The 26060-nt window shown below is 38.4% G+C and overlaps 1 protein-coding gene and 1 long non-coding RNA gene across 3 annotated transcripts in view; one reads left to right on the top strand and one right to left on the bottom strand.

Annotated features, from left to right (window-relative positions):
• Nucleotides 1-1823: 1823 nt before the first annotated feature.
• STRAP (serine/threonine kinase receptor associated protein) lies at nucleotides 1824-24979 on the bottom strand. Its single transcript, XM_007967773.3, has 10 exons — nucleotides 24539-24979; nucleotides 23697-23832; nucleotides 16528-16609; nucleotides 15876-15948; nucleotides 12665-12761; nucleotides 10997-11134; nucleotides 8523-8659; nucleotides 6198-6347; nucleotides 5240-5305; nucleotides 1824-3380 (listed from the first exon to the last, which is right to left on the bottom strand). The coding sequence occupies exons 1-10, from the start codon at nucleotides 24648-24650 to the stop codon at nucleotides 3319-3321; spliced, it is 1053 nt and encodes a 350-aa protein (XP_007965964.1). The 5' UTR covers nucleotides 24651-24979; the 3' UTR covers nucleotides 1824-3318.
• Nucleotides 24980-25008: 29 nt separating this feature from the next.
• LOC119621273 (uncharacterized) overlaps nucleotides 25009-26060 on the top strand; it is a 55824-nt gene continuing 54772 nt past the window's right edge. For both annotated transcript variants that reach the window (XR_012094459.1, XR_005237820.2), the window contains exon 1: nucleotides 25009-25596. This is a non-coding gene — a long non-coding RNA (uncharacterized lncRNA). The remainder of the gene's footprint in view (nucleotides 25597-26060) is intronic.

The raw sequence follows: 26060 nt of genomic DNA, 5'->3' as shown, positions 1-26060 counted from the left end.
GCAGAAATATCAAGTGAAAGACACTTGAGACAGAAATTAGGCCACTGTGGCTAGAGCAGGGTAAGCAAGGGAAGTATGAAAAAGTCACAAAAAGTCTCAAGAGCCAACTCATTGCAAGAATTCGATATAATGGGAAGCCATTACAGATCTTAACAAGGAAATCACCTAGTCTCTTCAAATCCTAAAGCAATTACCTTTCCTACTGTGTGGAGTATGGATGGGACAAGAGCCAGACGAATGAGTAGGGGCAAGAGGGAGCAGTTACGAAGGAACTGAGAAAGGTAGCCTGCCTAAGGTGGTAACAATGGAGAGGAGACAAAGCACAGCTTCAGAAGTGCCCATAGAACTTGCATATAGACATGAGGATGAGAGAGAACAGAGTCAAGGATTTCCATGTCTTTTAGTTTGAACAAGTAAGTATAAGTTAGTACCAGTTAGTGGAATGGGGAAAGGTTGAGGGAGAAACAAGTTTGATTAAAAAAATCAAGACTTACGATAGATAAGTCTCAGAGTCTCATGAAAGGTTAAGATGGAGCACTCAACTATGCTGTCAAACTCTGGTGCTCAAAGAAGCAGCCCAGATACACAATTTAGAACGTATCAGAAGATCCTGAATGTCCTAACGGCGGATGATATTTTTCTTTAGAGAACAGAGCTAGAAAGTACAGCCCAGATCTGAAGTCAAGAAAAAAAAGGAGGAACTGGCAAATACAGGAGTCAGTAAGGTATAAAAAGACCTGGTCGGGCGCGGTGGCTCACAGCTATAATCCCAGCACTTTGGGAGGCTGAGGCGGGTGGATCACCAGGTCAGGAGATCAAGATCATCCTGGCCAACATGGCGAAACCGTCTCTACTAAAAATACAAAAATTAGCTAGGCGTGGTGGCATTGCCTGTAGTCCCAGCTACAGGAGGCCGAGGTGGGAGAATCGCTTGAACCTGGGAGGCAGAGGTTGCAGTAAGCTGAGATTGCACCATTGCACTCCGGCCTAGGTGACAGAGCGAGCCTCCATCTCAAAAAAAAAAAAAAAAAAAAAAAAAAAAAAAAAAAAAAAAAGACCCAGGAGCGTGGTTTCATAGAAGCTAAAAAAAAAAAAGTCAAAAACAAGCAAGTGGATCATTATTGAATGCTTCTGAAGGTTTAGAAAGAGGAGAACAGAAAAGTAACCACTGCTCTAGAAACATGTACTTAAAAGTTTTGTTAAATTCTACTGTAGGATTCTACCATTACAAAGTGTGGTAAGCAGACTAATGACCAATAGCCCCCACAAAGATGTTCACTTCCCAATCCCCAGACCCTGTGAATATGTCATTCTATATGGCAAAAGGGACTTTGCAGACGTAATTAAATTGAAGATCTTGAACTGGGAAGATTATCCTGAATTATTCAGGCGGGCCTGATATAATTACAAACCTCCTTCTAAGTAAAAGAAGAGGAAGCAGGAGATGCAGAGTCACATTCAGAGTAAGAGATTAAAAAACAGACACTGCTGGACGTAAAGAGGAAGGAACCATGAGCCAGGGAATGCAGCTGACTTCCAGAAGCTAGAAAAGGCAAGGGAACAGATTGTCCTGTAGAGCCTCTGGAAGGCTTGCAGCTCTGCTGACACCTTAATTTAAGCCCAGCAAGACCTATTGTGGACTTCTGACCTCCCAAACTGTAAGATAATAAATTTGTGTTGTCTTAAGGTACACATTTGTGGTCACTTGTTATAGCAGCACAGGAAACGAATACACAAAGGACTGTACCTGTACAGGGTCATTAGACTTTTATGAAACCTAAGTAGAAATTCCCTTGGTTCATAAATAACAAGCAACTTCATGATTCCAATCTGATGACACAAAACTTTATTGAGGGTACATCAGACTCTGATTAGAGTCTGAGCAACTGCTGGTACAATGACAACACTGCTGCAATCCAGAGGTTCAGGCATGTAATAAGCTGACACAAAAATACTACCACTCTATGAAAGCCTATGTGGATCACCAGTTGGCTCCCCTGTATTTCTCTTGGCCATCACAGGCTGTCACAGCCTACAGTGCTTTCTTCTGGTTATCACAAATCCTCAAAAATTAATCTTATTCTTTGGTTGACTCATATTGCTTTAAAGAAAAGTTATCAAGGGTCACTCACAAGACTGATCAGGAGAAAAAGGAAGTTGGCAAAGATGTTATTTATTCATCTCAAGTATTTCCACCTTACTCATTTAATATGCCCTCTGTATTTTAAAAAATAAATTACAAGTCTAAACTCAGTTGATCCAATTTATTAGAAGGTTTTAAAAGGGCTTTCTGAATGCCACCCAAATTTAATTTAAAGAATGAGGTAAAATTCCATACTTCTTAAACCACTGCAGGTCTATAGTAATCCCATTTTTATAAAATCCATTCTATCTGTATATACATACAGACATGCCCTAACATGTATTAACGGTCATTCAATTTTAATAGGTTTTTGACAAGTGGTAGGATTTTAAGTGATCTTTCAGCTTACTACTAAAATTTCAGTTGTTTTTTTTTTCCTATAACTAGCATGTATTTAATTTAAATAATCATTTAAAAAGGCATGTCAAGCACTTCTATCCAATCTGGGAATAGAGGAGGTAAACGAAACACTAGTAAAGGACTAAGAATTTCAAAAATTCAGTACAAGTAACTGAATCTCAATATTATAAAATAATGTTTACTACAGATTAATCAGCTTATCTTTTGCTATGGTTATGATACAGAAAAACTTTCTGGCTATTTCCACTTATAAAACTCAAATTAGTAGTTTTTCCCCAAAAAAACCAAACATTGTTTTGTTTTAGAGGCATTTTATTTAGACAACCAAAAACAATTAGATGTTCAGAAGCAGTGTACAATGAAAGAGAAATCAAACCAGTTACTTTATCATGTATTCCCTCTTCTTTACAAGTGAAGCAAAAAAAAAAAAAAAAAAAAAAAAGGCATTCTGCTTTAAGGAAAAAGATCAGAAAAATAAGCCAATATATTTTTCTTCTCCATAATAACATAAACGGCTACAAGAACCCTAATTGTAATAATAGAAATTGGATGTTGGCTTGTATATATTCATTAAAAAGATAACAGGCCACTGTACTATAAGAGGATAACTCCACCTCCCTTTATCTGACACTCCTGAGTTTTCACTTACAGGTAACACCAAGTTAGTTAGTTGTTCCAGCACTGGAGATAATTCATTTTCCTCATTATTTACTGCTGTTTCTGCCTTAAGCAGAGAGTAACTCTGGAAGGCTGATGCTTTTCTCTGCTTGCTCGTTTTAGTCAGGTGTATACTAACTGTGGCATATGATTGACGCTCAGGCCTTAACATCAGGAGCTGAAGGATAGATGCAATCTGAATTCTCTGTAGCAATTTCTTCTATAAGTTTAAAAAAAAAAAAAAGTCACATTAGTCAACTTAATAAAAGAAAGAAGCAAATCTACATTTCCGTGTAATGAAGGCATAAAAAAGTGTTTGTAAAGCATACTCTGGTAAGGGGAAGAAGAGAACTGCACATGCCACTAATAACTAGACTCATGTCATTGAAAAGGCAAAGAAAGAGTTCATGTGTTTTATCCACTAGACTCTCTGACACCATAACTCAACCTCCAAGGGTCCCTTTCTGGCCTAAATTTTCAGACTCCAACTATCTAATAAACCCTGAATTAAAGTCATGTCTTTGAAGGATCTGGCCCTCTCTTTTAGTGATTCAAATCCTAATATTTAGTGCTATTTAAAGCAAAACATTAACCATCAACATTAAGTTTCAGCAAGAAGGTGCTTAACAATAAAAAATTTAAGGAAAACTCTAATTGGGTAAACACCTTCCCAATCTCCCCCAAAATCATCACACCCAGTTCCTCATGGCAGCAATCTGAATTCTTCCTTATGATACCCCCACTCATCAATCTCACAATTCTAACAAGTCTAAAAGACTCTCAACTGCATCTACCTTTTTCTGTTCTCATTGCAATACCCTTATTAAAAAATACATGATAGGCTGGGCACAGTGGCTCATGCCTGTAATCCCAGCACTCTGGGAGGCCGAGGTGGGCAGATCATGAGGTCAGGAGTTCAAGACCAACATGGTGAAACTCCATCTCCACTAAAAATACAAAAATTAGCCAGGCGTGGTAGTGCACCTGTAATTCCAACTACTCAGGAGGCTTAAGCAGGAGAATCGCTTGAAACCAGAGGCGGAGGCTGCAGTGAGCTGAGATCGTGCCACTGCACTCCAGCCTGGGTGACAGAGCGAGACTCAAAACAAAACAAAATACAGGATCACGCATCTAGACTACAATGCCCCCTAACTGGTCCATGTTCACTCTTGTTTCCAGGCCAATTCTCTCTGTACGTGCCACAGCCAAGGCAACTTTTTTTTTTTTTTTTTTTTGAGACAGTCTCTCTCTGTTACCCAGGATGGAGTGCAGTGGCGCAATCTCTGCTCGCTGCAACTTCCACCTTCTGGGTTCAAGCTAGTCTCCTGCTTCAGCCTCCTAAATAGCTGGAATTATAGGTATCCGCCACCATGACCAGCTAGTTTTTGTATTTTTAGGAAAGACAGGGTTTCACCATGTTGGCCAGGCTGGTCTCGACCTCCCAAGGCAATCTTTTAAATTCCTCTTCTTAAAATTCAAAGGTTTCTCATTGTTCTTAGTATAAAATTCTCCAACATCTAATACAGCAAATGAGGCCCTCAAATGATCTAGCTTCTCCAGCTTCACTCTGCCTTTGCTGTTTAACCTGGAGGCAGGGAGAAGTTCTTTTAGTTCCTCATATGCTATGCTCCTTTTTGGTTCTGAACTTTTAGTTAGCACAGTTTTCCTGCTATGAACTTTTCCATCCTGTCCCTACCAATAGCCCCTCTCATGACCTCATCTAAATCACTTCTGCTCATCCTTAGGTCCCAGTTTAAATGTCACTTCCCAAGGAAGCTTTTTTGAATCCGCCTTACAATAATTTGTTTGTGTTGGCATGTCTCCTAAGTTAGACTCCAGGCTCTGAAAGAGTAACCACATCGGTCGTGTCCATACTACATTTCTGCACCTATTACTACTATGCAGTAGGCATTTAAATATTTAGCTTATAAATATGTATATATACATGCACAAATATTTAAAGTTTCCATTATTTAAATATGTTCATATTTAATAAATTTCTTCTGCCAATGAGTAAAACTTCTGTTACAGTTCAATTTTAAATCCCCTAGGACTCTTACAAAAGTCCTTAGCATTTACCTATCTCCTCTTCTGTTGTCTCTGGAAAACCAATCTTTGGCTTTGCCAGCTCACCACTATCTTCTTCTGTAAAAAGAAAAGCAATGATGATTATATGAATTACACTATTACAAGTAATTTCTAGTGTTCAAAAAGCAGGAAGAGCAAGATAAGACTATTCCAAGAAATCGCTACAAACTATTATAAAAACAACTCATTTTTAAATACTTGTGATTCTAAAATAGTATGTCTTTCTTCGAAATTACTTTTAGGTTCATACGCCAACTACTTAGGGATTAGTAACTAGATATTTTTTATTAAGAACATGTCTACCTTTATTGGTGTGGATTAGTGAGTAATACTCTTCAGAGATTAGATACATTTACTTGTCTTCATGTTGCCTTCCAGCAAATTTTGAATTAGATATATTCCAGCCACAAAATGTGCTAGTATAAAAATTTAGGAACAGACTAGATTGTACAATAAAATTTATTTTATTTTTTTTGAGACCAAGTCTCACTCTGTCACCCAGGCTGGAGTGCAGTGGCGTGATCTCAGCTCAATGCATGCCTCCTGGGTTCATGCGATTCTCGTGCCTCAGCCTCCTGAGTAGCTGGGATTACAGGCATATGCCACCACACCCAGCTAATTTTTGTATTTTTAGTAGAGATGGGGTTTCACCATGTTGGCCAGGCTGGTCTTGAACTCCTGACCTCGTGATAGGCCTGCCTCAGTCTCCAAAAGTGCTGGGATTACAGGCATGAGCCACCACACCCAGCCATACAAAAAAAAAAAAATTAAACAAACGAACATGACCCTTTCTCTGGCCAATTTATAATCCTGGGCTTCTCTCTGCTTAAACCATAATATATAATTTAAAATTTATAGAAGACAAAAACCCTGAAATAAAATTAATGATGAAAAATGACACAAAATCATGCATTTTAAAAATTTTATTACTCTGAATAAAAATTCTTACCAGGAAGCACACATTTCCAAAGGCCATATGTTTTTCCTACCACAGTTTGCCATAGTCTCAATGTTCCATCTTCTGAACCACTGGCATAGAGTTCTCCATCAGGACTAAATCTTACACAGTGAATAGGACCAAAGTGTCCCTTGTAGGATTCTGAAAAAGAAGAGGGCTATTAGATAATTTTAACTATTAGGTTAAATATTGATATGCTGAAAAAAAAATACTGTGTTACTGGGGAGATGAAAAATTCTTAAGACAAACATTAAAAACTGTACTGAATTTCTCATCACAAAAGTGGTATATCATTGACCCTTTCTCTGTAAGATTACTCCTTTCCAAATCTAGCACACATTCTAGTTTCTGATTGTCCCTCTAAAAAAGTACATGAGTCTTCATGTTTCATTAAGGATGGAGAAAAAGAGGTAAATGAAAACCCCATTAATTCTATAGAAAGTAGATTTAAAGTCTTATCAGTTCAACCTCCAATTTCCACATCTTAAAACTCACTGCGGCCGGGTGCGGTGGCTCACACCTGTAATCCCAGCACTTTGGGAGGCCGAGGCGGGCAGATCACAAGGTGAGGAGATCGAGACCATTCTGGCTAACAAGGTGAAACCCCATCTCTACCGAAAATACAAAAAATTAGCCAGGCCCGTGGTGGTGGCGCCTATAGTCCCAGCTACTCATGAGGCTGAGGCAGGAGAATGGCGTGAACCCGGGAGGTGGAGCTTCCAGTGAGCCGAGATCGCGCCACTGCACTCCAGCCTGGGTGACAACAAGACTCCATCTCAGAAACAAAACAAAACAAAACAAAACAAACACCTCACTGCCTATTTCTCAGGGAACCAATTTTTATTATGACTACAGAGAGCCACCAGGTGGAGCTCTTTTACACACTTTGCCTCTTAATTTCCTACAGTCCACTAATTATTCTGTCACACAGAAAGGTTGAGATATAGGATCAACAATGATCCATAAATATTTTAATCTATGGAACCTAACAAGAAAATGTACAGATTAGGCACATTGTTATATTCAAGTAGTGCCTTTATGTATGAACCTTTCTCATCTACTTTCTAATGCCTCATCACCTTACTAGTTCTCAAAGTCCTTTACTCGACCAATGTTCCTTTTCTGTCTCCCATCTGTGTCCAACCAGAGAATAGAAAAGTTGTAAGAGTACACAGAACACACGGTTTTGGAAAGAGAAAGGCTGGGCAGGTCTGGTATTCACTGTGACTTCAGATCTTAGGCAAATAATTCAGTTCTCTCATCTTGAAAAAGAATAAAATATGAAACCAAAAACATTCCAAAACTTTGAAAACCGGCACTAAATAAAAGTAACAGAAAAGAGTATCTTATTTATGTCACTTGTATTCAAGTAATAAAAGTTGAACCACAAGCAATTAAAATAGATTCTGCATGGTCCATCACCAAGGTTCCATTTGTGCAACCCAGACGCATCAATGTTCCCCAAGAAACAAAACTGTAAAATTGTCTTTTGTTCTTTGGGTGTAATCTAGCAAGCTTTGTTCTTTGATTGGTAAAGCAGGGCAGCTAGAAACAGGTAAGAACAAGAAGAGACAGCTTATAGATAAAAATATGTATTTATAAAAACTAAATATATTTTTGAACTAAAAGCAAAAACTATTTGGGAAGGCTAAAAGTAGATACTGAGAACCACATGTACCTATGTGAAATACCTGGTCCATCAGATAAATATACATTAACTTCAAATTAATCCGCATGCCTTCCCCTTCCCCTTACTAAGGACTGTTATCATGAAAATGAAAGCAAAACTCAAACTCTAAAATAGAATAAATAAAAAGTCGATAAAAATAACTCCCCAATTCAGATTCCTAAAGGTGTCCCTGTAATATACTATACTGGTTTTCCCCCACACACTGTTCTTTATGGAGTCTCAGGGATTCCTAAGTTGGCAAAAAGGAAGATGGGCCAAGTAGATGGGGTTACACATCCACAGCATACTTCAGAAAGAATGGATCTCCTTTCATCTGTTTAACATATGACTTTGATGTAAGATTCCCCCCTTCCTCCCAGCCAATAAAGCCTAAAACTCACTATACGGTAATACATTAGGATAATGATGTACTTCAGTTAAAAGGTCAAATTTCTGCATACTTTGTTTACAGATCTAAAAAAAACATCTAACCCAAATGGTTAAAACGCCTTTACTTTTTCACTTGTAAGCACCAAGCTTAAGTTAGCTGAAAAATTTGCTTTCAACATGTTATATAAATGAGGTGTTAATTACTGGGACTTAACATATGATAAAGGTAACCACATCACTGTAAGGGGACAACTCACCTAATTCTTCTCCACTATTATAATCATACTTATAAAGTTTAAAATCTTCACCACCTGCAACAAGAAATTCTTTCTCAGGATGAAGAGATGCAGAATTGATGGTTGCAGGAGCTTCAAAGGATTTAATTGGGTCCAAACTGAAAAAAAATTTAAGTAGTATTTACAAATCTTGAATATTGTATAAATAACGAGTTACATTTGAACTGTTCTTAAACTCTGAAACCCAAGGAACAATTAAATACTCATTTACTCAAACATAAACACTGATGTAAAAAAGCTCTGTTAGCCAAAAAAAAAAAAAAAAAAAAAAAAAAAAAAAATCAAATGGGTACTATGCCCAAGTGGAGTTCATCTCAGCAATACAAAGACATTTTGATGGAGGGATACCCAGTTTATGCAGTGGATGTCTTCCCGGAAATGCGTGTGTTTGCTAATTAAAACAGTATGAATAATACATTGGGATTTTTGCTCTTAAATAAATTTCACCTATATTGTTTCAATTTTCTACAAGCACATATTATCTTTGTAAATAGAAAAAGTTTTCACAGTAGGTAATTAATATAAAGGATTATTTATATATTATTAATTGCTGAGGGTTTAAGCTCCTCAGTAAGATAAACTTTCAGTGTCATAAAATATAAACTGCTAAAAACAGTTATTACTATAAGGCAGTAAAAGACTAACAAAATTTGGGGCTGTAGTTATATAATAAAAATCAATGCATAATAACAGCTTCATCTGAAAATTAATTACAGTTTGGACATTAGCTTTTTCAGTTTAACCCTAAAAATCATGAAAGGCCTCCAATACAAAACATGATATATCCTAGCTCCTAAATACTTCCCATCATCATATACTTTAAAGCATGATAATTAAAGTTACTCATGACTTATGCAGATCACTACATAGCAACTTGCTAGCTCTAATGCTAGAACATTCAATGGGTCAGAAAATTTCTGCCACCAACATGGGATTTGCCTAACTGCAGGAGTGAGTGAAGAGCATTAATATACTAATTGACAGCTCCAGGAAATAGTATTCTACTATTATCAGTTTACTGTATGTGTATAAACTCCTTGACAGTCTTAATTGCTCTCCTCCAATTATACTGCCTTTTCTTTCTCTCAGGTTAGGGAAGTTTGACTCTGCAAGTAGCCCTTTAGACACAAAGTTAAGACACTGGTCAAATATCAATCAAAGTGTAATGTGGTATAATCTTTATGGAAATCAATTAAGTGTCATGTATAACTAAGAATTTTAAACTCATTTCTACCCTTTGAACTGACAATTCTACTTACAGGATCCTATCTACTGTGATGTACCAGATCTTTCACCATGATGCTAAAATAGGGAAACTAACCCATAATTTAGTACAAGCTATAATGCAATATAGTGTATCAAGTAAAAATGTTTTCAAATGGCTAATATTTTTAAATACATCAAAATGATATCATTATGGTCCTAATAATTAAAGAAAAAAACACAAAATACTGTACACCCACATATGTAACATAGAGAAACGGACTAGCAGAAAATATAACTACCATTAACACTCTTGCAACTATGGTTATAATACTGTGGGTACATTTTTTTTCAATTATCTTATATATTCCAGTCTTTCTACAAGAGTATTTACTACATTTAAAGTCACAAAATTCACATCTGTTTAAAAAAATCATTAAGTCTGCACATAGGAATAGAAATAAGATTATTCCTTCTCTAAAATTTTAAGGTGAAAATAAATAGTAGAATAAAGATCATACTGTTTTTTTGTTTGAGACAGACTCTCGCTCTGTTACCCAGGCTAGAATGCAGTGGTGCGACCTTGGCTCACTACAACCTCCACCTCCTGCGCTTAAGCAATTCTCCTGCCTTAGCCTCCCAAGTAGCTGGGACTACAGAAAAACTAATTTTTCTTCTTTTTGTATTTTTATTTTAGAGACGGGGTTTCACCATGTTGGCCAGGCTGGTCTCGAATCCCTGACCTCAAGTGATCCTCCCAAGGTGCTGGGATAACAGACGTGAGCCACCACACCCAGCCCGCAATGGTTTCATATAGTAAAAAAACATAAATTACATTACCAATCCAGCAGTTTTTGCTTTTCTTTTTTTTTTCCAGAGGATGTTTTGCTCTGTCATCCAGACTGGAGTGCAGTGTCAGGATCACAGCACAATGCAGCCTCAACCTCCCTGGCTCCAGCAACTCTCTCCCCTCAGCCTCCCACAGCTGGGCTATAGGCATGTGCCACGACCAGCTAATTTTATTTTTTGTAGAGATGGGGGTCTCACTGTGTTGTCCAGGCTGGTCTCAAGCCATCCTCCCACCTCAGCCTCCTAAAGTGCTGCGATTATAGGCATAAGCCACCCTTCCTGGCCTCTTTACTTTTAAAAAAAGTAAATACCTTTCCATTTTTAAGTAGCCAAATTGTCTTTTGTTACCTAAAACAGAAAATGAAAGTATTTCTTGGACATACCTTACTGCACTATGAAAAGCAATAGATCGTCCATAAGTTATAACCAAAATCTCTCCCTCAGGAATATATTCCATACTACTAACAGACATATTAAAATTTAGAGATTTCACTTCTGTCATGGTAGCATGATCCCAAAGTCTGCAAAATAAAGATAAAAATATGATGATGTTTACTCATGTCAGAAAAAAGCTTATAAATTCTAATTACATCTGCAGATTAGCCAAAGAAAGAACAATCACAATTACAGAAAAACAACATTCATTCCAAGTCACCATTACAGATGATAAAAAGAAATTCTGGGTTTCTATATACAATGTCAAATTATGCATGACAACAGCTTGTAAGTAAAATCAACTTCAATACCTACATATACTTCCCAATTTGGCAAAACTACATAAGCCAAGTCCTAATCTAGTCAATTTCAGCACTGCTATAAATAGTGGTTCTTACACTCTGTTTTTGTGAATCTAGCAATAGCTACACATCTTTCCAAAGAAATATACATCAGGTATCAGCACATAAGATTTTTGTATAGAATTTCAGAGGCTTCATGGACCCTCCCTTTAACCTGCCCACAGACCCAGGTTAAGAACACCTGCTTAGGCCGGGCGCGGTGGCTCATGCCTGTAATCCCAGCACTTTGGGAGGCCGAGGCGGGCGGATCACAAGGTCAGGAGATCGAGACCATGGTGAAACCCCGTCTCTACTAAAAATAGAAAAAATTAGCCGGGCGCAGTGGCGGGCGCCTGTAGTCCCAGCTACTCGGGAGGCTGAGGCAGGAGAATGGCGTGAACCCGGGAGGCGGAGCTTGCAGTGAGCCGAGATTGCGCCACTGCACTCCAGCGTGGGCGACAGAGCGAGACTCCGTCTCAAAAAAAAAAAAAAAAAAAAAAAAAAAAAAAAAAAAAAAGAACACCTGCTTATAAGATATCAGGATTTAATTTTCTTCTGAATTTTGCTGTCTGTATATACAAGGTGAGCATCCCTTATCGAAAATACTTGCGACCAGAAAGAAGTTGGATTTCAAACTCTTTCGGATTTTGGAATATTTGCATCAGACACTTACCGATTGAGAATCCCTAACCTGAAAATAGAAAACTCAAAATGCTCTAATGAGCATTTCCTTTAAGCATCAAGTCAGCACTCAAAGTCTCAGATTTCAGAGTGTTTCAAATTTCAGATTTTCAGGTTAGGGATACTCGACCTGTAATAGTAAATAGCTCTAGATAAATGTGACCTGGGTGCAACTTAAATTTTAATGTTCAGAACATTTTTTGCACATAATATTAAATGTATTTAAAATAGAAGCTCTAAGGTAAAATATTTTTCAAATTCTAAGTTTGTTTTTTGTTTTTGAGACAGTCTAGCTCTGTCACCCAGGCTAGAGTGCAATGGCGCGATTTTGACTCACAGCAACCTCTGTCTCCCAGATTCAAGTGATTCTCCTGCCTCAGCCTCCCAAGTAGCTGGGATTACAGGTGTGTGCCAGCGCACCTGGCTAAGTTTTGTAATTTTCATAGAGACAGTGTTTTGCCATGTTGGCCAGGCTGGTCTAGTACTCCTGACCTCAAATGATTCATCCACCTCACCTCCCAAAGTGCTGGGATTACAGGCGTGAGCCACCATGCCCGGCCTCAAATTGTAAATTATTAAAGAAAAAGTACTTACCGAACAGTTTTGTCATCAGCAGAAAGAATCTGTTTATCCTCACTGCACCATAGAGCTTTTTTTATACCAGAAGTGTGACCACTAATTTCCTTAGGTTCTTGAGATAAAACAATTAAAAGTACATTTGTTAATACATGATTTTTTTAACTGAACAATATTGAAACAATTATATATTTTAAAAAACACACATTTTAAATTAGACTGCAACTTTTCAAAGCCGAGCCCAATTCAAACCTAATGTTTATATAGAATATAGTTAGTTTTTCTATACTGGAACATAAATTTACCTGCGTAACAGGGACCCAAGGAACTACCATGCTTGCTATATGTAGCTGAGTGAATGCACCACTCACTCCCTCTAGGCTAAATTTCTGCACAACTGATAATATTCAAAAGCATTATTGTATCGCCATGAAATAAAATAATTAATGTGGCATAATTTAATAAGAACATGGACCCAGGAACAAGATAGTTGAAACTGATTCTAGTACTATGGCTAACTCTGCGACCTTCATCCAAGCAGCTATCGATAGTAACTAATAGGAAATAAGAGTTAGAAGGAAAGAGGGAAACAGAAAGTGGGACAGCAATTCCCAAGAATGTTTCTACACTGTGAGGAAAACATTAAAAAAAAAAAAAAGGAAGGGAGCTTAAATCTGTAGGAGATTATCCTTTCAAAGGACTTCAAAAAACCCTCACTGCTTTCTCTAGGGACAAAAGCAGACACTGGAGGCAATGCCATTCAACACTATTTTCACCTTTGGGCATGTTACTTAAGTTTTTAACTTTATTTCCTTATCTGTAAAATGAGATAACAATGGTTACAAATGAGAATAGTGCTTAACAGATACCTGATACACAGTAAAACCTCAGTAAGTTGCTATCATTTCTGCTGCCAGCACAGTGAGAGAAAGAGCAACTTTCATAAAACAGCTTTGGGAAAGGCAGAGTATGAAAAATGTCCACCCAATCCCTGAACTACCTTGCTGTGACCCAATCCCTGAACTACCTTGCTTTGACCCAATCCCTGAACTACCTTGCTTTGCTGAATGAGTTGATAGATAAAGTGAGGTCAGAGTCCTTTCCTATGCTTTGGCATAAATTTATCAAAAAAGAAAGCAGAAAAAAACCCCTACATGCAACGGAGAATAAAAAAATCTGTAAATGGGCTTTGTTTCCTCACCTTAAAAATGTTTTCATAACAAACTACCCTAACACTAAAACGTAAAATATTTTTAAAAGCTCTCAGAAATGGAAGGTATCTCAAGAGAACAACTGCTTAATTTCCAATGCAGTTCTGACTCTTATTACTCTTTTCAATGTTATAGATTTATGACTACATAAATGCCCACATAATAAAATTTGAAAGATACCAAACATACAATAAAACAAAATTATGTTTGTCATGTTTTGGTAGCTAAGTATATATATATGGTGAGGGCAATGATTAAAATATTATAAAATAAAGTAAGTATGTAGAGTGGGGAAGACACTTATAACTTCTGTAAAATGAGAGAATGCATAAAGGATTTCACCACCAAAATGTTAAAAAAGTATACACCATAAAACCGCCTTAACAAAATTTAAAAGCAAATGATAAATTGCAATTCAATAAAGAACCTTTAAAAACCAGTAAGAAAAACATGAATAACACAACAGATAAATGGGCAAAGGGTAGACAGGCAATTATTTCATAAAAAAGGAAATACGTTAAAATGGTATTCAACAGCATTTTAATCTCATGAATTTTCACATTAATACAACAGAATTATTTTCTTAAATTGACAAAGATAAAGTTAGTTATCAGTGTTCACTAGAACATGTTGGGTATAGATACATATATACACCTATACTTTGTTGGAAGACACTTTGGTACTATCTATCAGTGGCTTCCAACAATTCATTTTTTTTTTTTTTCTTTTTGAGAAAGAGTTTCGCTTTTGTCCCCCAGGCTGGAATGCAATGGCACAATCTTGGCTCACTGCAACCACTACCTCCCAGGTTCAAGGGACTCTCCTACCTCACCCTCCTGAGTACCTGGGAATTACAGGCGCCCACCACCATGCCCATGCCCAGCTAATTTTTTTGTACTTTTAGTAGAGATGGGGTTTCACCATGTTGCCCAGGCTGGTATCGAACTCCTGACCTCAGGTGATCCGCTCACCTTGGCCTCCCAACGTGCTGGGATTACAGGCACGAGCCACTGCGCCCGGCCACCTTCCAACAATTCTACTTCTCTTTGTCCCACCAATTCTACTTTGCTTAGTTATCTTAAGGAAATCATTGTGAAAATATCTGCAACTACAAGGATGTTTAGCATAATACTGCTTTTAACATTTAAAATTTGTACATAGCCTAAGGCCAAAACAGGAAACTAGTGAATTCACTTATGATATATCCACAGGATGGAAAACCAGAGAGTCATTACAAAGAGTTCACAGACTATTTAGTGACATGAAAAAACTGTAATTGCAGATTTTTAAATTCTTTCAAATAGCTAATATATTTACATGGTGCAAAAATCTAAGCAATATGTGCACACAACTGAGAATTCCCACCATCAGCACCTTCTATAAATAACCACTCTTTCTTACCAAAAAATAGTAACACTGTTCTACACTGTTTTAACACTTAATATAATGATAAAATTTTTTGCCATAATAAATTTTCAATTTGGGAGGTTATACAATAGCAACGTGGCAAATAAACTGTTTTTTTTTTAAAACTGCAGGATAAAAAAGACCAAAAGTTTATAAACCGAAAACGGGTGAATTATGTTTTAATTTTCTTCTTTGTGACTAATTTTTTTTTTTTTGAGACGGCATTTCACTCTTGTTGCCCAGGCTGGAGTAAAGTGGCGTGATCTCGGCTCATTGCAACCTCCACCTCCCGGGTTCAAGCAATTCTCCTGCCTTAGCCTCCTGAGTAGCTGGGATTACAAGCGCCCGCCACCACACCTGGCTAATTTTTGTACTTTTAGTAGAGACGGGGTTTTGCCAAGTTGGCCAGGCTGGTCTCAAACTCCTGAACTCAAGTGATCCACCTGCCTCAGCCTCCCAAAGTGCTGGGATTACAGGTGTGTGCCACTGTGCCCGGTCATGACTATCTTTATTTTCCAAATTTGAGTACTGAGCATGAAATCATTTAATCAGTTATTTAAATTAAAAAAAAATAAAATAAAACTACAAGCTGATGTTTAAATTATGCTTACCAGCTTCGGGTTTGTTCAAGTCATATATGCGTAACAGTTTATCCTGTCCCCCGGTTAACAAATAATTACTATCCTGAAAACACAAAATGTGAATAGGTTAACCATTTTAATAGTTATTTCTCTTTCAAACTTCAATACCAAATAAAATCAAAATCTAGCTCACAGACATCACAGAGATGCAAGACATAACCAATTACTTCTGAGAAGATACTGTGGGATAGCTGCCCTCTCATAACTACCAAGTCTTGTGAGCTTTCCAGTTCAAAAGCTTTACATTACGCTACATATACATGAACTCTCCCATTCTCTCCTGATCCTACTCCTCTCCCTTGTGAGAGGCCCTTTTCTGATTATCTCAAATTTATCTTCTCACTTCTATTAGTAGGTGAGAAAGGTTACTTGAGCTTTTCAGATGTTTTTTGCTTGTTGAAGGACTGGTACTTGTTCCATGGTATCTTAAAAGCTTGACAGGATTAACCATGAAACAAATTCATAGAGCTTAATATACAATCAAATTAAATATGAACCAAGACATAAGAAATATTCCACACAAAATATATCAATCAAATATACACACCAATCAAATATAAAAGCATTGTCACACTATATAATAGCAACTTAACTTGCTAAAATAAATTCAATTTTCTGATACCTGCGTGAAATCCACAGTCTTGACAATGTGTTTATGAGCCAGGGTCATCAATTCATCTCCTGAGACAGCATCCCACACTTTGCTAAAAGTAAAAAAGGAAAAATTAGTAGGATAAATATTACCCAGTAAATTAAAAGGATAAATACAATTATAATATTGATGAGTACCAAATAAGTTAGATATGTGAAATGTTACATAAATATATTATAAATCTCCTTTATCTCTAATATCCCTTACAGACTTCATTTGATAAAATATTTAAATAAGCTTAAGGGAAAAGAAATTTCTTTGTAAAAACTTTATAACCAATCTAATTTTCTTTGACAGTGGAAAAGATATGAACAATTTAAGTAAGATTCATGAACCAACCCATCCTACTTACTTTTATTTTAGTTGATAGCCACAATATCCCTTTAGCAAGACTGTCATATATTTTAACCAATTTTTAGTTTCACCATGCCAATTTTTTCTCTATTCTCCACTCAGATGCACAACAACAACGACAAAAAAAACCAGAAATCCTTAAAAATTTTACAGGGAATGAAAAGCCTTAATATAGGCTAAATAAAATTTTAAATTAAGATAGTGGAGAGACAATGTCCACTTCATCTCTTCTTCAAAGTTGACTTAAATTTTCAAACTCTAGTACAGTTAACTTCCCCCAACTATCAGCCTTTGATTATATAATGCTAACATTGAGAATTTTAATCTTTACATTGTTTTTTCTGTACTACCCCACCCCAAAATACAAGTTGGTTGTAGGTATACATACATATATATGTGTGTATATTCCAAGCGGGTAATAGTTGAACAATACAAAATTAAAAGTGTTCCCCGAAATAAAAAAGCTTAAGGAAGGGGGAAAAAAAGTTGATTTTAGATCAGAACAGGTCAGTGAAAAATAAACAAGAAAACTTTGCAGACAGGGAAAAGAATTGCTAAGAGTGAAGAAGCTATGTTCCATAGAGATTTCCATTTTAATGCAACTGATACTTATTTTCGGGAACACAGTGGGCAATAAAATGGTAGAGGGAAAAAAATCAGAGAAAAGCGAGATATATCTTTTCTTTTGTTTATCCAATAAATACATAATATTTTAAATATATATCATTCTATACTTAGTGCTAAGGCACAAATGGAAGACAAAAAATACCCCACAGTAGGTTCTTGCCCTAGTAGAGCTTTAGCTGAGGAGAAAAACATGCATTAAATTACACATTTAAGAAATATAATTAAAAGACATATATGTGGCTATAAAAACTCAGAAAAAAAGCACTTAGATATTGTCCAGAAAATCTACGTAACAGAGCTAGTCATCGGAAGAAGCAAAGAGAAATATATCAGGGGAAAAACAAGGGAAGGCTATTCTAGATAAACATTAATAGCATCTGCAATGTGGTTAATAAATATGAAAGACCGGCCGGGCGCGGTGGCTCAAGCCTGTAATCCCAGCACTTTGGGAGGCCGAGGCGGGCGGATCACTAGGTCAGGAGATCGAGACCATCCTGGCTAACATGGTGAAACCCCGTCTCTACTAAAAAATACAAAAAACTAGCCGGGCGAGGTGGCGGGCGCCTGTAGTCCCAGCTACTCCAGAGGCTGAGGCAGGAGAATGGCATAAACCCAGGAGGCGGAGCTTGCAGTGAGCTGAGATCCGGCCACTGCACCCCAGCCTGGGCGACAGAGCCAGACTCCGTCTCAAATAAATAAATAAATAAATAAATAAATAAATAAATAAATATGAAAGACCATCTAATAGGAAAGCTTATGATACACTACCAAAGCTTGCAACATTTAATAATATGGGTCATACGAGTGGCTGAATAAATATGTTCTGAAAGAAATAATGTCAACTATAAGTACTCTTGCTACTAAACTCCCTGGTATTCATTTCTCTTTGCCCAGGAAACCTACTCCTCTCTCTCTCATTCCAGTGTAACTCTCTGGCCCCAGTCTACTTTCCCAACCCCATTTTGTATTGTTTCTCTGAATCTAGCCACATTAGATTATAAACCATTCCTCAAATAACTTATGTATTTTCTTCCAGGCTCCTATGTTCTTGTTCATATTAGTCTCTTAAGTCTGTATTTTACATTCTTAGCTATTAAAGTTCTACTCACCCTTGAAATGAAAAGGGCTCATTTCAAATGCTATCTTTTCTTTAAACCTATTTATCTTCGACTCCAATAATTAACCATTCCTTTCTGTTCTCCTACAGAACTCCACTTATACTTATTACTGTGCTTAAATTTGCTTTGTTTTTTGTTTACATATATCCTTAATCACAGGGAAATGCATTTCACGGTTGTGATAAGAGTTCACAAGTATTAGAATGACAGAAGGCATCAAAAGTAAAGAAAACAACACCGGAGGCTGAGGCAGGAGAATGGCGTAAACCCGGGAGGAGGAGCTTGCGGTGAGCAGAGATCCGGCCACTGCACTCCAGCCTGGGTGACAGAGCCAGACTCCGTCTCAAAAAAAAAAAAAAAAAAAAAAAAAAAAAAAAAAAAAAAAAAAAAAAAAAAAAAAAGAAAACAACAAACGTATCTAAAATGCCTATTCTAGTTATTCATAAGTCTCAAAAGAAATCTGGGCAATGTCCTTTGATATGCTAATTTCAGGTATATTAAATAATCTCCCATAAACTTAAAACCTCTCTTTTTTCTTTTTGAGACAGGGTCTTGGTGTATAGTCCAAGCTATATTTGAACTCCTGGCCTCAAGATTTTCCACCTCAGCCTCCTAAGTAGCTACAGGCTAATGCCAACATGCCAGCTCTAAAATCTTAAGATTCTGCTTAGACTGTGTCTATTCAAAGGTGAGGAAAGAGTTGGAGTGACCAAAGCAGGAATATTAACCAGAGAGGTAATGTGTCTGTAGTTTTTCCTCCTATTTAGAAACAGTACTAAAATAGACTCATGACACTTTCTGACATGGCATGTACTAACTCTGGCAGATTTCCAATATTCACAGTAAGAGCCCTAAAATGGATCTAATCTAAATGTTTCCTAAGGTATTATTCAATCTCCAGGCAAGAAACTGGCATATATTAGTTGGCCACAGGGCTCAAATCAAGACAGTAAAGCGCTATTAACCATATCCTTTCAGCAGCTAACCCTCCAACATTTATTTTCTTCACATCCCACGAAGTACTTGTCATCTCCTTCAACTACTGATACCTCTTATACCCCATTTTCTTGCAAATAATAATGCTGCCTGATACTTTTCATATCCTCAGAATGAACTTACCATAAGTCTCATAATAGGAGCTGCTTAACTTCCTTATTTAAACCTTCAAAAAAACAGGCCAGTTTAAGATTTTTTTAAAAAGTGCCTAAATACTTGAACTAACCGTTAACCAAGTCATGTAGGAGATAATACCATTTTTGATTTATCAAGAACCTTATTAAAACTAAAATTAGGTATTTCTATTGGCTTTACAAGAAAGAAAGAGTGATACATTTTGATTACCTATAAATTCCTGGGCCCAATCCCAGATCTACTTAAGCACTCTCGGGAGCACAGCACAGAATTGTCTTTACTTTGGCACTCTTCCCAAACAGATACAAAGAGGATGGTGTTTTAGGGACACTGTACTCAACACTGGACTCAACTGCCCAAATTACTCCAAGATAACATTCTACACTAGTCCACAGACCTATTCTGCCAAATTTCTCCACTAGAAACAGGACCAAAATCCACTTTTACATGACCACACCAGAAATGAGTTTTCCAAGAAACATAAGAATGGAGGGAAAAAAAGATGTTTCTAAAAATGCTTTATACCAACTATGACTAATCAGGTAGGCTGTGGGGAGTAACTTCTTGGAGAGAATACACACACACACACACACACACACACACACACACACACGAAAATATGCTCCTACACCCCATAGACAAGACATAGAGGAAATGAGGGATAAATCTCAAGTAGCATTTATTGAGCACCTACTATGTGACAGAGATCATGCTGGACTTCAGGGATATATGGTAGAGAAAGAGCTCTCTGTTCCTCCAATAATCTCATGGGTCTTAGTCCCATTTTACAGACACGAAAACTGACGTTTAAGAAACATCCTGCCATGGTGGGCAGATCGCTTGAGCCTAAGAGTTCAAGACCAACCTGGACAACATGGAGAAGCCTGTCTCTACAAAAAACACAAAGATTAGCCAAGCACGGTAGTACACACCTGTGGTCACTACTCAGGAAGCTGAGGTTGGAGAACTGCTTGGGACTGGGAGGTAGAGGCTGCAGTGAGCTATGATCACACCACTGCACTCTAGCCTAGGCACCTAAGACCCTGATTCAAAAAAATAATAATAATAATAATCCTATGATGATCCAACTGGAAATACACAACATAGTTTGCACATGAATGCAAGCCCACTTAGTGCCAATGCTTGTTACTATTTTCTACTCTAACACAGCACCTAAAGTCTTAACTGAGGGGGGGAAAAAATCACAAAAATCTTCCTTCTTGACATTTAAATTCATTCAACCTTCCTTACATGAGGCCAAATGGTTTCAAGGCTTTAGCCATATTAGTTTCAAAATAATATGTGATTTTGATCAAGTGCAGGTGGTAATAGTTTACATGGTAGCTATCATCGTTACTTTACATATGTAACACTTTCATAGATGTAATGGACTTCAGACAATATTCTAAGTATTTGAAACATATTAACTTATTTAATATTCAAAACCAACCTATGAAGTAGGTACCAGGACTGAAAAAAAATGGTTAAATAAAGTGCATGAGGCCACCAATTCAAATACAGGTCATCTGGCTCCAGTCTTCATGCTCTTAACACCAGTTGTAAACACAGACATTGAGACTTGAAATGTTAAGAAAGCATAAAGACAACACTGTTTCAACAAACAAGAGCATACAGTCATGTATCCGCCACCACAATCAATCAGCCTTCATTTTTTCATTCTAAAATTGGTATGTTTAATTTACTCAAAATGAAGGAGGCAGCACATTTACAATTCCTCCTTAGTGTGAGGTTGTTTAAAAAAAAAAAAATCAGGCCGGGCGCGGTGGCTCAAGCCTGTAATCCCAGCACTTTGGGAGGCCGAGACGGGCGGATCACGAGGTCAGGAGATCGAGACCATCCTGGCCAACACGGTGAAACTCCGTCTCTACTAAAAATACAAAAAAAAAAATAGCCGGGCGAGGTGGCGGGCGCCTGTAGTCCCAGCTACTCGGGAGGCTGAGGCAGGAGAATGGCGGGAACCCGGGAGGCGGAGCTTGCAGTGAGCTGAGATCCGGCCACTGCACTCCAGTCCGGGCTACAGAGCAAGACTCCGTCTCAAAAAAAAAAAAAAAAAAAAAAAAAAAAAAAAAAAATCAAAGGCCAGCCACAGTGGGAGGCTCCCAGCACTTTGGGAGGCCAAGATCACTTGAGGTCAGGAGTTCGAGACCAGCCTGGCCAACATGGCAAAACCCCATCTCTACTAAAAACACAAAAATTAGCCGGGCATGGTGGCGCGCACCTGCAGTCCCAGCCTCTCAGGAAGCTGAGGTGGGAGAATCACTTGAACCTCAGAGGTGGAGGTTGCAGTGAGCCAAAATTGTGCCACTGCACTCCAGCCTGGGCGACAGAGCAAGACTCTGTCTTTAAAAAAAAAAAAAAAAATCAACACCACTTGTACTCTCTAGCCTCTTAAATCTAATAAATTTGTGTATGCACAATAGCTCTTGATACTGTCTTCATCAGTTTAAACAATGAAGTGTCAAATTCCTAAGTTACAAATACCAAGTAGGAACTGGAGAGAACAAGATTTTTAATACATGATATCTTCCCAAAAAGGCAACGAGGGCCACTGTAGGTCAGTTTAATAACATAATTAACAGCAAAAAGTCAGAACAGGTAAAGTATATTCTGACAACAATAAGATAAGTATAATTAGATTGTGGGTTTATGGTGTGCAATGGGAGAGGATGATGTTGATGAACTAGGATGAAGCAAACTGTAAAGGGCCAACAATTGAAATGTGTCCTTTAGGTCAGCAATTCTACGACTGCATATCAGGAAAGAAAAGGAGGAAAGAAAAATAAAAAAACGCCAATGATCAGTATGATCAGTACTCCATCCCCAAAGACCAATCAAACCAGAATTTCTGTACCAGGCACAATAGTTCACCCCCACAACCCCAGCTCTTTGAGAGGCTGACGCATGGAGGCCAACAGTTTAAGACAGCCTGGGCAACATAGCCAGATACTGTCTATATACTAAAAAGTATTTTAAAAATTTTTCAATGTAGTAAAAAGTGTAAATATATATATGCATAGAGAGAGAGAGTAAAAAAGTAAAAAAAAAAAAAAAAGTTTTAAAAATCCAAATTTCTGGGACACATACCATTTGAATATTTGAAAAGCTCTCCAGATATTCTAATGTGTATCAAAGGTCATGAACTACTAAAATGGCAAAGGGAAGACAGGAAGATCAGTAGGTAGAGAAGTGACATGATCAAACACATTTTTAGGAAGACAACTGGCAGCAACATGAAATATGAATAGGAGGAAAAGAAACTACTGAAAGTTAAAAATGATCCTCAACTAAGGCAGTGGCAGTTACTACATGGAGGAACATTGTATTCAGGAGACATCCTGCTGGCACAATCAAAAAAGATGATGATAATCTCGATGTAAGGGAAAATCAAGAATGCTTTAGATTTCAACCTTTAAAAACTTAGGAAATGAAGAGCAGTTGGGTTTTGCTTTCTTGTTGTTTTGTCTTTTGTTTGTTTTTGACACAATGAGTTTTAGTGATGCCTACAGCCAGTTAACAAAAACTGGGATTGAAATAAAAACCTAGGGCCATCACTGTAGGTTATCACTAAGGAGTACACACAGAGCAGCATTCGTAAAGGAGATCAACATTCATTATCCGGAGCGTTTGTTAATGCAGATTCCTGAGTTTCAATCAAAATATAAGGAGTAAGTCATTTAGGCCTCTAAAAATTTTGAGAACCACTGAAGACAAAAGCAGCACACAGGACCACGATGGACCAGGATGGAATTTTGGTGAGATCAAACATCATGCGTTCTATATGGCAGCCAGCGAGTCAGAATTTTATGAATATCTGAGACTGAAGTTTTTGATTATTTCAGGACACAATCTACAGAGAACACCAAAGTTAGCCATCTTGGCTACACTTACGCTGTGAAATCTGCAGCTGCTGTAGCTGCTTTGGTGGCATCCTTATTCAGTGTTGCACCCCAAACAGCACCTTTATGACCCAAAAATGTTCCAATCCAGTCTCCTGTATCTCCCTGGCGTAGCATAGGTTTACCATCTAGAAAATATTTTTTAAAACATGTAATTTATAAGTTCGGATTAATGTAAATATACAATGATGTTCAATGACGAAGTGGAAAAATTGTTTCAGCTATTTAACTATCACCACCGATTGAAGTCACTACGGAATGTCCAGTAATAATTAACTGAAGAGCTGAACAGATCATTTTCCCTGAAAAGCATCTGTAATTTGCTGGGAATACTGATCTGCGTCGAAACAACTTAGATTTTCAGTCTTATTTTGGACAAACATTGTAGCCTAAATCTGTTTCCCATTTGAAAAATGAGGTTAATACCACAAAGGAATACCCAGTGAGACAAGAGCGAACATCTTTGTAAGGTATTGCACGGCCTGGCCTAATTTCTCCTTTCCCCAAATCCTTGACAGCTATTTACAGTGTTGTCCCGAGAGTCTAGGCAAGTGCTGTCCAGCTCCTTCAAAAACAGCAATAAAAATAAAATAAGGAGAGAGGTCTTAGTTGGGGGTAATAGTTTCTACATAAGCGTCCGGAGGCCTCTCGGCTCCAGCTGCGGATTCCCTAACACACTCCTTTCTCCACCGGACCAGTGTTGGCCCTCATCTCAGATGTTAATATCGCCCCCTCCCCGCTCACCACACCACCGCGCAGCACTGCAGAGTGCGGGTCCCAATCCCTTTCGGCCCAGTCCCAGCCGTCGGGGACCAGGATTGAGGCCTTGCTCACCTTTGCAAGCGCTGATTAAGAAATACCCATAAGGCGTGATGCCACTGAAGGCCAAATCAACCACGGGACGCGTGTGGCCAGAGCAGGTGAGCGGCGTCTGTCTCATTGCCATGGCGGCGGCGAACCCAGCGACCGGACTGGCGAGCTGAGGGTCGTCGTTGTCTTTTCTCTCTTCTGCTGCAGCGCCTCGGGCTCCTCCAGGCCCCCGCCCTGACACTAGGGCTGGGCTGGGCAACAGGAAAAGAAGGGCAATCCGGTGGCACCGAGGTTAGGAAGGGGTGAGGGAGGGGTCAGGGAGTCTGCTACCAGCAAGCAACAGTCGACGAGGGAGGGAAAGGGAGGGAGGGAGGAAAGTAGGGGATGGGGAGAAGCAGAGAACCGGCCCAGCCACGATTCACACCGTCCACACCGGTATCGGCAGGAAGTGACGACGTAAATGACGCAGGGCACCCGCCGGAAATGACGACTGGCTGGCGGGAGGGTGGGCTCGCTGGGCATAAGTGACTTGAAGAAAGAGCGAGAAGTGCAGAAAGACGCAGGCACCAGTTCAGTGCCCTGAGGTAACTAACGCTGGCCCACGCCGGCTAAAGGAGGCGCTGTAGGCACCGGGATGGGGTCCCTCGCCCCAAGCTCTAGCGGGTCAGAACGCCTTCCCGGTCCGCGGCCAAGTTGAAAGCCCTTCCCACTCCCGTAAGCCCAAGGGCCAGCGGCAGCAGTGTACCCGCCGAGCAGCCCTACTGAGGACTGTGCTCGGCCTCTGAATATCTAGACGGACACGAGCCATTCCCAGTGACGGCCCAAACCTGCGAACACTGTCTAGTAACGTTTTTTTTGCAATTTGTCTTACTTAAAAACCATATACGGGTTTGGCGTGGTGGTGCCTGTGGTCCCACCTATTTGGAAGGCTGAGGTGGGAGGATACTGGAGCTCGAGAAGTCGAGGCCACAGTAAGCGGTGGTCGCGCCACTGCACTCCAGCCTGGACGACAGAGCGAGACGCTGTCTTAAAACAAACAAACAAACAAACAAAAAAAATTCCCCAGCCATCTCTTCTGCTGTGTAAGTTTTCCTATGTTGCTAATGTTTTAGGCGTGGATACTATATAGTTTTAAATGTGATTAAATTCAAATTACTTTTTCCTTGGTGGACTTTGGAGAACTCTAGAGTTGTAGATCCCCAATATTTTTGATTAAATACTCTCATCAATAAAGTGAGCCTGCACTCATTTTTTAAGCGAATGAATGCTGAATTCTATCAAAAACTTTTACACATCTTTTGATATGTATACATATGAGTGATAATTTGCAAATTGCATACATGGAGAAATTAAAAGAATATTTAAATATAAACAAACTGTGATATTGTCTGCAGCAGGCTCTGTGAAACAACCAGAGCTGTTAATTGTTCATACTGTTTACTAACCAGGAGAGGCCTTTTCTCTGGGCAAGTTCTTTATTGCTAGAATGTAAGCCCTATGCAACAGAGATTTTTGTGTTTACTTCATCCCCAAGATCAAAACGTCT

This window comes from Chlorocebus sabaeus, chromosome 11 (assembly GCF_047675955.1).
Source record: "Chlorocebus sabaeus isolate Y175 chromosome 11, mChlSab1.0.hap1, whole genome shotgun sequence".
NCBI classification, from domain to species: domain Eukaryota; kingdom Metazoa; phylum Chordata; class Mammalia; order Primates; family Cercopithecidae; genus Chlorocebus; species Chlorocebus sabaeus.
Note: the sequence above shows the minus strand (reverse complement) of the source record. Positions and strands in the feature narration are given on the sequence as shown.